Below are 14,603 nucleotides of genomic sequence, written 5' to 3' on the forward strand. Positions count from 1 at the left end.
GACAGGCGATGGTAATATCAGAGGTGCATACAGATGGCAGCCCCATGCACTTAACACAAATTCCTCTTTTCGCTAAGTTTGTCATATTGTACAATGCTTTCCATTGCTCTTTTTTTGTATGTTGAATTGCATAGTATACATGATCCCAATTTTAGCTTCACAGTCGATTGTGCAGATTCTTTTGGCACATGGAACCATGTTGCGCACCGTAGTTTAAAAACTCAATGTATAGTTCTAAAACAATGACGCCATATCTGCCATCCTAATGCACGTTCGCCATTGATAGCACAGGAAAAAGGCTGCTCCTCTACAGGGATTACCTATGCATGGCAGTTACCCAGGGTCTTCTGGGTTACTCTACCTGCAGGTAAGTCACACTTTATAAGCAACACACTGCTCTGTCATCACGGGTGACATCTTTTCAATGAATGGAACAATGCTCATTATGAATGAATGTCATTCATTCATAATGCCACAGAATGTCCCTATAAATGATCACTGGGTTACATCAATCTTTTACAATAGGTGGCAACATCAGTGGCTCATCAATAAGCCACACCGTTTGTCATTTGTTGTTCAGATCCAAATCTCCTGGATCCCTTACTGCAGTGTAGTTCTCATCTTCACCTTCTTCTCCACTTCAACCAATCGTTCAAGTCAGCAGCCTTCACAATTGGCGCACCCTCAGTTGGCTGGTGCTGTTCGTCCACCTCATAGTGGTGAGCACATCAACCTCGCTCTCATTCCTTGTCACATACACAAACAGGTATAACAGTGGTACTGTAAGTATTATGTGACAGGGTGTACCTAGATTGTAATTACACCATAATTACATAGGTATTGGGACTCTTATTTGTTAAGTGGGACCGTGGCAGCTGATGTCATACACATACACTCACAGTATGTTTATACACAGGAGAAGTTGGACTACTACTGTTTGCTGTCTGGGGTGTTTGGGTGGTACAACATGTCTGAGGCCAGGAACCTCACCATGATGGAGATCACTGGTGGGATGCATCCTGTGAATCTCAACAGGGGATCCTCAGGGGAGGGATAGACTTTACCTCATTAAACCCCATAATATCAAGGCACTCACAACCACCAAACTCTGAACATTTGCCATCATCATTGACATTGTGTCTGACTTGTACATAGTTGTCCTTCCTGTTAAAACATATTTGTTAAAACTCCTCTAAAGATTTGCCCCACACCCAAGCCATTTCCAGTCTAATGACACAATGGCAAATCAATAATTTTGACCTTTGGGATGGTGAGTACCGTGTGATAAAACTGTTAATTCTCTGGGCCCTCTTTTACGAAATGTGTTTAGTATTGTGAGCAGGCCCAGGTCTCTGTCGTTATCAGGCTCTGGCCCCAGGCAAACAGGCGCTAATCAGGGAGGGAGAGGTTTTACCTCTGACACTCCTAAAGTCAGCATACTGTATGTGGTTTCCTGATGAACAAGTTAAATCCCTTAGGGAATGATTCAATCAGCTCGCCTTGAGTTTCTTATTAGTGAGTCTGGGCTGCCATACACAGTTTATCTGTCTGATTTACTACATGCATTTTGAGATAGTATTTTTTTCCCATTACTGTGGTGTTTAAGATTATCAGAATTATTCAATGTGTTCTCTCTCTCACCTGTATTCGGGGATAAGTGTTCTGGATATACAGGTAACTGCAAACAGAAAGGAAACACGAGCAAATGAGGGATACAAAGTGTATTGAAAGCAGGTGCTTACACACAGAGTTAATTAAGCAATTCAAATCCCATCATTATTTTGGGTACCATGGCTAGAAGAGATCTCGGTGACTTTGAAAGACGGGTCTTAAAGGAGCATATGGGGTATAAAGTGTGTGTGTGCGTGTCACTCACCCACCCACCAGAAATCTCAACTCAATTGAACAATTATGGGAGATTCTAGAGCTTCAACAAAACACCAAATTATGGAATTTATCGTGGGACAATGGGGTCTCACCCCTCCAATAGAGTTTCAGACACTTGTAGAATCTATGCCAAGGCCCATTGAAGCTATTCTGGAGGCTCGTGCTGGCCCAACGACCTATTAAGACACGATGTTGGTGTTTCCTTTTATTTAAGCAGTTACCTGTATGTGGCCTAATGTAAAACGAATTGTTGTTTTCTTTAGTACTTTCATTGTGTTGTTTTTTGAAAATCGTCCAGCTTCGCTCATATCGCAGAAGTGATATCAGCGAACTCAAGCCATACGCACGTTCCTCTCTGCGTGTGTGCGACTGATTACATTATCTCGGTATTTTTAAGCCAGTTTCCAGTCCGCTGTGAGTTTGACCAATTCATAGACAAGATAGGATGCAGTAGGTCCCAGAGCCACCGCACCCACTTTTAACTACCGAACCACGAAGTTTAAAGCAAGGGAGTGGCTGTTTACTGACGTGCAGTGAAACCCTTTTACGCACAGTTCTGCGTATTTTGGAGCTTTAAAAGCCTCTCCAATTAGTAAGCTTCTAGTGAGATGACAGCTAGGATTTAGGCTACCCATGTCAGATCTCACTATCCCCCTATCTAGAATGGCTTTTACAGCGACGACTATGGAGGATCCGACTCGGATTGTGACAGATCAACCTACTAAATCTGATACAGACCCGAGCATTTCACCGGATGTGCCCTTGGTGAAGAACATGGAATGTCAGCACAAGTGAGTTATTATTTGATGTAGCATAATATTTATTACACCCATAAAGATATGACATGTGTAGCTCAGTATTGGGTCCAATCCCACATTAGTGCTTACAAAACTGGCAATGCTGTAGTATAAATGTGACACAAACCTGTAGGCTGTAGAGGCCAATCAAGGTCATAAGGTCATAGGGCATACACTAATTGGCTCAGCTTATTTTTTTAAATATTTTTTTCAAAAACGTGGAGAAGATGTGCTTTCTGTTTTTTACATGAGCATTTTATAACTTTGTGAAAACATAGCCTATAGGCTTTGTTACAGTGATCCAACACCTTTGCTGTATATCAGGTTCTGACAATGCACAGAGATTTATTTATTTTTAAAACTAGGCAAGTCAGTTAAGAACAAGTTCTTATTTACAATGACGGCCTATGAACAGTGTGTTAACTGCCTTGTTCGGGGGCAGAACGACAGATTTTTACCTTGTCAGCTCGGGGATTTGATCTAGCAACCTTTCGGTTACTAGCCCAACACCCTAACCACTAGGCTACCTGCCGCCCCAGAGATCTGTCAGACAGACTTACATTACCTGTTCTGATTGGTGGATGGGAGTGGAGATTAGGAATGGTATGTGAGGTCAGGGACACCTTCTCTTTCACTCCTCGATTGTAAGAGTCACTCATTTCTGTTCTTCCTCCACATTATAGGCTAGTTGTTTGGCTGAGATCTAAAAGAGAAGATAATCTTAGGTATTTTCTAGCCTTGATACAGGTTCTCAGTCACTCAGGTGTAAATCACACTTGGGGGGACACTTCAATATCAGCCAAGTGTTAGGTATATTATTTAACAGATTACTGTCAGTGTACGCTATTCATGCTTCAAACCAGATATTCTCCATCAGTAGCCTTGTTCATACCTCCCAGGCACCCACTGGCTCAGGGTGACTGTTGTTGTTCGCTCAAGTGAGGCTTCCTCAGCAATACGCTTCTAGAACACAAGCTGTCAGGTGAATTATTAACAGCTACCCTATATGTTTGAACTGGCTGCTATTGGCAGGATCTGGGGACAGACGGACGGACGGACGGACGGACGGAGGGAGGGAGGGTGAGGTGTAGGCCACTCTGGCAGGAGGGAGATGGGTTTCTCTCCCCGGGTGTCACTGATAGAGGCTCCATATCACCTGGTGACACAGGAAACCCCTCTGTGGTTACCTTGTGAATGACTGAACTGATCAGAGTCCTGATTTGATATATATGAAAGCAATCTCTCTTTAACTAGTTTGGTAATTCTTCTGAATACAGCAATCTATTTTCAGAAGTTGCCCATTCTGTCTTTTTCATTGTGGTTTCCAAGTCTTTGTTCCATTCTTGATTAAGCAAATATATTTTTGTTATAACATATGGATTTAGTTATTACATAGGCTATCCATTACTGAAATATAAACCTGTTACTGATGATTAGGTGGAGTTCTGTGTGGTAGAGGCTAGAGAGAACTGACTACAATTTCTGCTGCAGCACCACCGACTGCAAAGTTTGATCACATGCAGAGTGTGCTCAATGAGTTGAATCAGGATACATGAATCACGGTACGTGACTGTCATTAAGAAATAAGCAGTGCCAAGTCTAGGAAATCCTTGCCAATACCATTGCAGCCTCCTAAAAAAAGACCACCTTAAATAGCTTTCCTCTAGAGTCTAGTTGGACGTGGCTGTTCGTGTTGGCAGGCTTGAAGACATATGTTAATGAACTGATAAGAGTAGGACTGTGGTGATGTGATGTAGTGCAGTAGGATATAGAGCCCGATACGCCACTACGAGCTGAATGTGCAGCATAAGATTTAATTTAATGGTTGGTTCCCAAGAATATAGTTGGTGAGGCATATCCCAATGTGACCAGCATTGGGCTCAAGTTGATTGATTTCCATGGGCTTGAAGGAAGTTGAGTCAATTTGTCAAAATGAGTTCTACTCTTGAAGGTTTCAGCAACTGGTCTTAGACAATAGGTCAGATTTGGAGCCACATTCAAGCCATGCCATTAAATACTCTTATAAAACTGATTGGGTTTTCTGAAAAGCTTTGACATGCCCATCTGAGATCTGCTTCTCAACTGACCCCTGTTTGTCTCCCAGATAATCACTTCAGAAACTCCAACTGTCCTGTTTTCCTTTGATTACAGGGTGTTTGTCAATAGGAGTGTACCATTGGAGAACATCAAATGCTATGGCTTTGACATGGACTACACTCTGGCAGGTAGGTTCATCTATACTGAACAAAAATATCAAATGTTTCATAAGCTGAAATAAAAGATCCCAGAAATGTTCCATACGCACAAAATGCTTATTTCTCTCAAATGCACTTAGTGAGCATTTCTCTTTTACCAAGATAATCCATATGTGGCATATCAAGAACCTGATTAAACAGCATGATTATTACACAGGTGCACCTTGTGCTGAGGAAAACAAAAGGCCACTCTAAAATGTGCAGTTTTGTCACACAACACAATGCCACAGATGTCTCAAGTTTTGAGGGAGCGTGCAATTTGCATGCTGACTGCAGAAATGTCCACCAGAGCTGTTGCCAGAGAATTGAATGTTAATTTCTCTACCATACGCCACCTCCAACAAAGTTTTAGATAATTTGGCAGTACGTCCAACCGTTCTTACAACCTCAGACCATGTGTATAGCGTCGTGTGAGCGAGCTGTTTGCTGATGTCAATGTTGTGAACAGAATTCCAGTGGTGGAGTTATTGTACAGGCAGGCATACGCTATGGACAGCGAACACAATTGCATTTTTTTGCATAGAGTGGTGTGACAATTGCCCAATTGCATATAGTGATGTGTTGTACACATCGATCCAGATGTTAGACTATGCCAATTTCAAGCTTATCCTTAAAAAAAAAAATATTTCGAAATATTTAGGCATGTTCCTACAGTATACCACTCAGAACTATTGAACAGTATATGAGGATAGCAACATTGTTACATTTTCATTGATGAATACTGATTGTTCATGTGTCCTGTGTGTGTAGAGTACAAGTCTCCTGACTACGAGGACCTGGGCTTTGAGCTGCTCAGAGACAGGCTGGTGTCTATAGGCTATCCCCATGAGCTACTGCATTACACCTACGACCCTACCTTCCCCACACGGTGAGGTCCCTCTCTTCCTGTTGATCCCACACACATTTACATACGGTTTATTTTTACATGATCAGTTTGGTAATACATAACATGACCCTTTACTCAGAAATGTTATTTTTCTTACGTTCTACATGAAATAGAGCTCCTTAGCATTGTGTTGACGCAAAGCATGGTTTGTTAGGATGGGGCTCTTCATGGGACTCGACTTATGAAATGACCCCTAACCATTCTTTTTCAAGTCATTTGTTGCTCTGTGCATTCTATTTTCTGTATCCTTGCACCCAGGGGGACACTATGCTGGAGAAACATCTGACATTTTATCACTTCATCAGCAGATAGAGACCTCCTGCAGGGATAGTTACCCCAAAGGCCTGGTAACAGTAGAATAACAAGATTGGTCAAAATAGAGCAGCAATAAAAAGTAACCTGCTGATACTATCAAGAGCAGCCACAAATCTAAAAGATATCATCTATCCCTCTCCCATCCATTCCTTTCTCTGCTTGTCTCTGCATAACCATATTCACCCCTGGCTCTCTCTTCCTCCTTTTCATCCCAATCTCTCCTCCCTCCTTAGCGGCCTGGTGTTTGACACAATGTATGGTAACTTGCTGAAGGTGGACTCCAATGGAAACATTCTGCTGTGCAGTCATGGTTTCACCTTTCTAAAAAGGTGAGTGATACATCACAGGAAATACAATAGTTTGTGTGTGTGTACGCATGTGGACGTGTTTCATTATACATGAATAGTAAACATAAATTTGACCAACTGGGGACATTGTATTAGTCCCCATAAGGTCAAATGCTATTTCTAGAGGGTTTAGGGTTAGAATTAGTGTTAGGGTTAGGAGCTAGAGTTAGGTTTAGGGTTAAGGTTAGGTTTTCAGATAAGGGTTAGGTTAGGGAAAATAGGATTTTGAATGGGACTGAATTGTGTGACCCCCACAAAGTTAGTTATACAAGACTGTGTGTGTGAGTATACTGTTTGTAATTCTGTAACAGGATGTCCTTGGGTCAACACAGTCACTGAGGGCACATCTGCACAACCACTTTGCAAAGTCTTCTAAGCAGGGGAACAGGGGAATGACACACACACACACACACACACACACACACACACACACACACACACACACACACACACACACACACACACACACACACACACACACACACACACACACACACACACACACACACACACACACACACACACACACACACACACACACACACAGCAAATCGGCATGTCTACACAGTGGGTCATCAAGGTGAAACAGTTCTTCTGTCAAACATCAAAAGAGTATGGTCACAGAAAACCACAAGGTCAATATGTGACTATTTTCATGTCTCATTTAAAATACCATGTTTTCTGAAAGACCAATATATTATACACATCTTATCAATCTGAATCCACTGAGTTTTGTAATTCTCTGCTGGTTACATTTCAAAGAAGAAGCAGAATACACTACCTGTGTGTAGGCTATATATTGCAGCTGTATGAAGGAGTTGTTTTTATCTTGAGGGTACAGGAGATGGACTGACTGAGAAACTAGGCTATGAGGTGACAGGGGGATGGGCTGTGGGTTGCCCTGCTCTACCCAAGAACTGACGATGTTGGAGACCAAGGGAGCCTGATCCTGACCTTGGTCAGATCCAACTGTGAGCATCTGTCTCAGTAGGCCTACATACTGCCAATATATTCAGCTTACAACATAAAACAGCCCCTATGTTCTTGGTTGTTTCATGGAGGACTGAGAAATGAATGCAAAATATCCCCTAAAACTTGTTTCATAGCTAACATGATACTCCACAAGGTGTGCAGGAATGTTAAAAGTTTTTTTCTGAACATTAGTTTGGTGTAGATATAGCAGCACTATTTGGAATTCTTTATTCATCCATTGGCTTACAATGGTGATGTAACCAGCTCACAAATATTAAAAAGTACATTTATATCCACCACCTGGTGCCGTGGGATTTGCGAATGAATGTCTGTATGTGTTTACATGTGTGTTATTGCATGATTACGTGAGTTCCTTATGAGTTAATCTTTGGGTTATTGTGAGTCTTATGTAGGACTATGTGTATTTAGTTTTTTTATCATGAAAGACAACATTGATTATACTTTAGCTGGACATGTACATAGTGCCCATCTTCCATTCATATAACAGGATTTAGATGTCTTTGGGATCCCCTACCAGCAGCTAAGCTATCGAGAAGCTCCTGTTCCAGTTCAAATCCACTCAATTGCCACTGGATCCTTGCCTCATACTCTTACAGAAAGGCAAACTACAGTGTTGCTTCAGTGGAGAAGGCCAGTGGATGTTTCTCCAGCTCAAGCTGAACGTCATAGTCAAGAGACTCCAAAAAGAGAGGTCTTGTGACGTTGATAGTGCTGGTGGAATACGTGCACTCTGTCTGTTATCTTGTTATCTTCTGGCTCAGTGGGTGCTCTCTGAATGACTCATCATCCAGAAATGCTCCAATAGTAGCTGTTTGGTGTGTTATTGGGGAGGTTGTCAGACCAGCTTACTTAATGAGGTTCTACTACACAGTATGCATGTTTTTATCATGTTTACACGTCTTTATATGCACCCGTAGCTACTCCTTAATTTGCTAGTTGTACACATACTTTCCTTCTCTACAGGGACAAGATCCAAGACTACTACCCCAACAACTTCATTCAGAGAGGCAACACTGACCGCTTCTATATCCTCAATACTCTCTTCAACCTTTCAGGTAGCAACAGCCGTGTTATTTTGTGTAGTTCTGTACAATCATGCTGCAAATAAAGTAAAGTAGAATGGCTTTGTAACGCCCTCCTGCTCCTCCCACAGAGACTTATCTGGATGGCTGCCTTGTGGACCTCTTCACCAGATGCAGCAGATACGAAAAGTGAGTGGACTCTATTATCCTCTTCCCTCTTCTCGTTGCCGACTCTTTTTCTCTACAGCTGTGAGAATAGTAAATCATAAAACATAAGTGAATAATGTGACTGTTGTTTCTGTCCTTTTTTTTTAGCTGCCAGAAAGGCTTCAAACATGGTGACTTGTTCATGTCCTTCAGAAGCATGTTCCAGGATGTTCGAGATGCAATGGACTATGTTCATGATACGGTCAGCATTATACAGTACATACGCCACCCCATCCCGACACACGTACTCACACATTATGAAACATTACTGTATGTGTAGACTGACTCTCTCCATGTTGTCATATAGGGCAGTCTGAAGGAAAGCACTCTGAGGAATTTGGATAAATATGTTGTCAGAGACGTGAGTGAAAATAACTTTGAAACCTCCCTTAATTGCTGTTCCATATTGGATACCTTTTCTGGATACAGTATATTGACTAAGTGTTTTGGACATAATTTATGAGATGATACCTCAGTTAATTAGTGACTTTCAACAAGTCTCTGAGATTACCTAAACGTTCTCTATCCAGAGGAATCGACCCTCTCCCTTTCTCTTCTTCTCGATAGCTAAACTTGCCTGTTCTCCTGACTCGTATTAAGGAGGTGGCCAAAGTGTTCCTGGCGACCAACAGTGATTACAACTACACGGAGGTCAGTTGTCAATGTTGCATGGTACATGATGACCATTCTATACAATACATGATGTCTATTCTATTCACTTTTATACTAAGGATGTGTCTTTGTTCTTTTTCCTAGGCTATCATGAAATACTTGCTTGAAACTCCACCAGGTGCCAAGGTTAGTCTAGGTGTCTCCAGTTTCAAATGAAGGAAAAGGGTTTTGGGGAACAAATTACCATTCATTTTAATCAACATTTCAATATATTTTTTCTTAAGTACCCCAAAAAACCGTGGCGCGCCTTCTTTGACCTTGTCGTCGTGGATACCAGGAAGCCACTGTTCTTTGCCGAGGGAACTGTGCTGAGACAAGTGGACACGGTAAGAACCTTTCACTCATCATCACATGGTGTGTATAGAAAATATCCTTTAACACACCTCGCAATTAGATTAATGTTCTAATCCAAAGTTATATATTTAGAGTTATGCCAGCTTTTAGAATTGTGTATATTGTTGTAATTCTATACATTCAGTTATAAAGCATTGTTTAAATATTCCCCATGTAATGTTAATGGGGAGCTAACATGGCTGCCATAGAATGTTGTACAGTACAGTGACTTCAGAATTATTCACACCCCTTGAATTCTTCCACATTTTGTTGTGTTACGAAGCGAGATTAAAATGGATTTAATTGTAAAAAAAAAGGGCGCCTGTATGTTTGTGGTGACTGGGTGTATTGATACCCCATCCAAAGTGTAATTAATAACTTTACCATGCTCAAAGGGATATTCAATGTATTATTATTATTTATTTTTTACCCTTCTACAAATAGTTTCCTTTCTTTGTAAGGCATTAGAAAACCTCCCTGGTCTTTGTGGTTGAATCTGTGTTTTAAATTCAATGCTTGTCTGAGGGACCTTACAGATAATTGTATGTGTGGGGTATGGAGATGAGGTAGTCATTGAAAAAACCTGTTAAACACTATTTTTGCACACAGAGTCCATGTAACTTATTATGTGACTTGTTAAGCAAATTTTTACTCCTGAACGTATGGGTTGCCATAACAAAGGAGTTGAATACTTATTGACTCAAGACATTTCAGCTTACATGTTTTATTAATTTGTAAAACTTTCTAAAAACATAATTCCACTTTGACATTATGGGGTATTGTGTGTAGTGGGGGGAAAAATCCATTCAAAATTCAGGTTTTAACACAACAAAATTTGGGAAAAGTCAAGGGTGTGTACACTTTCTGAAGGCACTGTAAATGCTTCATAATGCAGAAACCACATTGGCACAACTCTCTAAATACATGGCTCTGTTCATATCTATCCAACATAGAACACAGGGAAGCTCCGTATTGGAACATACACTGGAGACCTCCAGCATGGAACTGTCTACTCTGGCGGTAAGAATTCAAATGTTAATCCCAGCTAGCACATAACAAAATGTTTCTTAGAGGTTGGTGAGAGCATGGTTGTACTATGGTTATTTTCCATACAACCTTCCCACAACTTTCTGGGAATGGTGCAGGATAGTTGATTGGCTTTGGAACATTCTCAGCACATTTAAGAAACTTGACAAAAAACATGATTTTCTTGGTATTTCATTACTTTAACAGAACATTTCCTAAAAGTTAAAACATGGTTACATGTCATTTAAATGTTGGTAATGTTCTAGGAACGTTCTCCAACTGGTTTGACATTGGGAATGTTCTCAAATAATTACGAGAACGTTAAGAATCAACGCTCTTTTGTGGGAATTCCAGTACTTCAGCATAACATTTCCGACAGGTTTTCTCATGGTTCTATTTAAAGTCATGTTCTCTAATTGTTCTGAGAATGTTAAGAAAACTTTCCATAAAAAAAACACAAGAAAACTTTACTAATGTACAGAGAATGTTCTAAGAATTTATTTAAAAACATATACATTCTGTTTTCAGCAACAATGCTCAAGTGTTTGGCCGCGCCCACTAAATGAGTGTTTATTTTCTTTTGAAATGGGGTCTGTTTGTGTAGACTAAAATGGCCAGCTTTGTATGTGTAAAAAAAAACATGGCCATGCTAGTTCAATCCTGGTGGCACAGTGGACTAATTACATGGATAGAGAACAGAAGATCATAGGTTTGAATCTGACTGGCACCGTGCCACAATTAAAAAGAAATGTGTTTGCATGATTAATGCCTAAGTAAATTCATTTCCATGTGTCCTATCTGTGCTGGTGTTCAAAACAGTTAACCAAAACTAAGCTAGCAGTCTTATTGAAACATGTTCTCAGAACATTATTGAATTATCTTCATATAACCTATAATTTCCATTTTCAGAACATTACTAAAAACCTCCCAGGAAAACTTTCAGGGAACCATAGTAAAAAGTTTTGAACAAACTTTGTTTCCAGAACAGGCAAAGTTTTCACTTCTGTTATCAGAATTTTACCAGTCAGGAAACATATGGCTTCATTCCCAGAACCAATAAGAAACCAAAAACATACATGCCCCCAACTTCCAAGCAACCAAAACTTAGCTGGGATATTATCATCAAAAAAGGTAACATATTCTATATGTTAGGAGAAAGGGATTAAGATGGTATTAAATTGACAGAGGAATAGTGAGTTTCACCCATCTTGGTTTCAGTGGGTGTCACATCTCAACTTTCCATCCTCTCTTATCTGTCTCTCCTCCCTGCAGGCTCCTCAGACATTGTATGTGAACTGCTGGATGTGAAGGGGAAGGACATTCTCTATGTGGGTGACCACATCTTTGGGGACATCCTAAAGTCTAAGAAGAGGCAAGGTTGGAAGACCTTCCTGGTGGTGCCTGAGCTGGCCAAAGAGCTGCAGGTGTGGACAGAGAAGAACCGTGAGTACAAACATGGTCAACCTCCTCTTCATGACCTCACAGTGACCCTAAAACTGACCTATCATATACCACACACATAACGTGGCCACTTTACATACCTTAGGTAATGTAATCTTGGACACCATTTTGACGAGTGTCTCTTTTTCCTCAAGATCTTTTTGAAGAGCTGAAGCATCTTGATATATTTTTAGCTGAGTTGTACAAGTGAGTGGGCATTTATTTTGTTCTATGAGTGACACTCACCTATTATTTCACTTGACAGAGCTGTGCATGATGTTGTCAATCTGACTGGCCTCTCTCCTTAGGCACCTGGACAGTAGCTGTAGAGAGTGCCCAGACATCACTGCCATCCAGACACGGATGAAGGTAAACCATGCCCACTGACACATAATCCCTCTCTGAGAAATGTTTTAATACAGTGGTTCCCAACTCCAGTTCTCGAGTACCCCCAACAGCACACATTTTTGTTGTAGCCTCTGACAGAACAAACCTGATTCAATAATAGTATTTACTGTAGTATTTAGTATACTGTTTTTGTTTTATTATCTTGAACATAGAAGTGGAGGCTTTCTCCTTGAGGGCATCAATACTAGAGAAATAAGGTATATAACTTAAGTATACTTAAGTAATAAGGGATGGGGGGGGGTGTTGTATATGGACAATATACCACACCCCACAGTACCTTATTGCTTAAGTATACTATAGTTTACTACAGAATTATGTAGTAAGTACTGCAGTATTCTATAGTAAACTGTAGTATTTTTTAATGTGGGGTACGTCGCCTTGTGTTTTACAGGTGGTGACCTATAGGATGGATCTGTCCTATGGGCAGATGGGCAGCCTGCTGCGGAGTGGCTCCAGACAGACTCTGTTTGCCAGCCAACTCATGCGTTACGCAGACCTGTACTCTTCCACCTGCATCAACCTGCTCCACTACCCCTTCAGTTACCTGTTCAGAGCCCCACCTGTCCTGGTGAGTCCCACCTCAGATATCCCTGTGATAATAACAAGGACATGCATCTCTTCTTGCATAAAATCTCTGAAATGACCATGAAAAAAACATTTCTTCCTGATGTTGTCCAGATGCCCCATGAGTCCTCGGGGGATCATCACCCCCTTGACTTCCCTTCACCTGAGTTCTCTGTTCTGGATCAAATCCAGAAGATAGCCGAAGCCAAGGTTTGACACTCATACCTACAGAGCTATCTGTTATTTACAAATTGCATTTTCTGTTTAAATAAACACTGTATTTATCTGTTAAAATAGACATACTTTTTCAGGACTTAAAGCAAGACTATCTTTGTAGTCCATATTTATTTTAAAATATAACTTTTATTTTCTTACAGAGGGCGAGTGAGGATAACACAGCGGAACTGAAAGACACGTGAGGATGTATTTGACAAAACAATTATTCCGTTTTGACATGACTGTTCCTCCAGATCAAAAAAAAGTGTTTTTTTTGGACTGGCAATTTCTCTGGCACAATATGACAAATATAGCGCCACCTGCTGGAATACAGTTTTATAAGTCGTTTTTCATCAATCACCCCTGCATTTTCCCCATGTGATCAGATTGCCAAGGGTTAGGGAAAAGACCATTTGGGTAGCCACTGATTCTAGATTCATGTATATAAGTGAATATAATTGTCTTAATAATATATGTATTTTTTATGTATCTATTTAGCTACAGTACTTTTACACGTCCTATATGCAATACTGATTTTGTTCCCTGTGCAAATGTATATTAACTTCAGTGAGCATGTAAACTGAAACATGTTCAGTGACCATTTATTAAATGCTACTCGTTTGTGGTGAATTATTATGCAGGTTGGCTCATCAGCCTATGTTCAATAAGGATGTAGCTAGCTCCTTTGTGGTTGATATGCTTGTTTGGTGGTTATCACAAGTCCAAGGTTAGATGGATTTATGACAATTATTACATACAGTATAACAAATATTTCCTTCTCTTGTTGGCTACTCGTCACAGCATACCCTATTTTATTTTTAGAATCCTACCCTAGTCTATGGGGACCATGTAATTAGCTGTTTGTCTTAAACATTCATAGATCAACTAAAAGTAAGGAGTCCAAAACATGTATCCTTTCTATAACTGTGAAACGAAATTACAGCATTTTAACATGAATTTGAGTGTAACGAACAAGGTTCTTGAGGTGTACGTACGCTCTCTGCCCATTGGATGGCATCAAATCGCTGTTCTGTGCAAAACGCTTGCAGCCAACTGCACTGTATGCAAACCTATGGGTGGGATGTCATTTTTATCATCGAAACTTGGAAGGCTATACTGTAGGTTCATAATGTGTTTCTTCCACATTCAAAATAAGAGGGATTAAAACCCCTTTACCATCGAAAGCATTGGTTCATGAAATATGAAGTGGATCGTGTAACTGAATTAATCGAATA

At 40.5% G+C, this 14,603-nt stretch overlaps 1 protein-coding gene across 4 annotated transcripts; it reads left to right on the forward strand.

Moving 5' to 3' along the window:
- Positions 1 to 2,371: 2,371 nt before the first annotated feature.
- Positions 2,372 to 14,008, forward strand: LOC124048861 (cytosolic purine 5'-nucleotidase-like). 4 transcript variants are annotated; one of them, XM_046369983.1, is made up of 18 exons: positions 2,376 to 2,678; positions 4,836 to 4,909; positions 5,690 to 5,807; positions 6,374 to 6,469; positions 8,444 to 8,535; positions 8,634 to 8,691; positions 8,818 to 8,911; positions 9,017 to 9,070; positions 9,277 to 9,360; positions 9,466 to 9,507; positions 9,606 to 9,707; positions 10,668 to 10,734; positions 12,013 to 12,183; positions 12,336 to 12,387; positions 12,489 to 12,549; positions 12,980 to 13,156; positions 13,267 to 13,362; positions 13,530 to 14,008. In XM_046369983.1, exons 1-18 carry the CDS (start codon positions 2,521 to 2,523, stop codon positions 13,569 to 13,571), a joined length of 1,638 nt encoding a protein of 545 aa, XP_046225939.1. In that variant the 5' UTR covers positions 2,376 to 2,520; the 3' UTR covers positions 13,572 to 14,008. The 4 variants fall into 4 exon arrangements, with proteins under 4 accessions (XP_046225940.1, XP_046225939.1, XP_046225941.1 ...); XM_046369985.1 differs by lacking the exon at positions 2,376 to 2,678 and having other exon boundaries at positions 4,890 to 4,909; positions 5,690 to 6,172; XM_046369986.1 differs by lacking the exons at positions 2,376 to 2,678; positions 4,836 to 4,909 and adding an exon at positions 6,084 to 6,172.
- The last annotated feature ends 595 nt before the right edge of the window (positions 14,009 to 14,603 follow it).

This window comes from Oncorhynchus gorbuscha, linkage group LG11 (genome assembly GCF_021184085.1).
Source record: "Oncorhynchus gorbuscha isolate QuinsamMale2020 ecotype Even-year linkage group LG11, OgorEven_v1.0, whole genome shotgun sequence".
Classification (NCBI taxonomy): domain Eukaryota; kingdom Metazoa; phylum Chordata; class Actinopteri; order Salmoniformes; family Salmonidae; genus Oncorhynchus; species Oncorhynchus gorbuscha.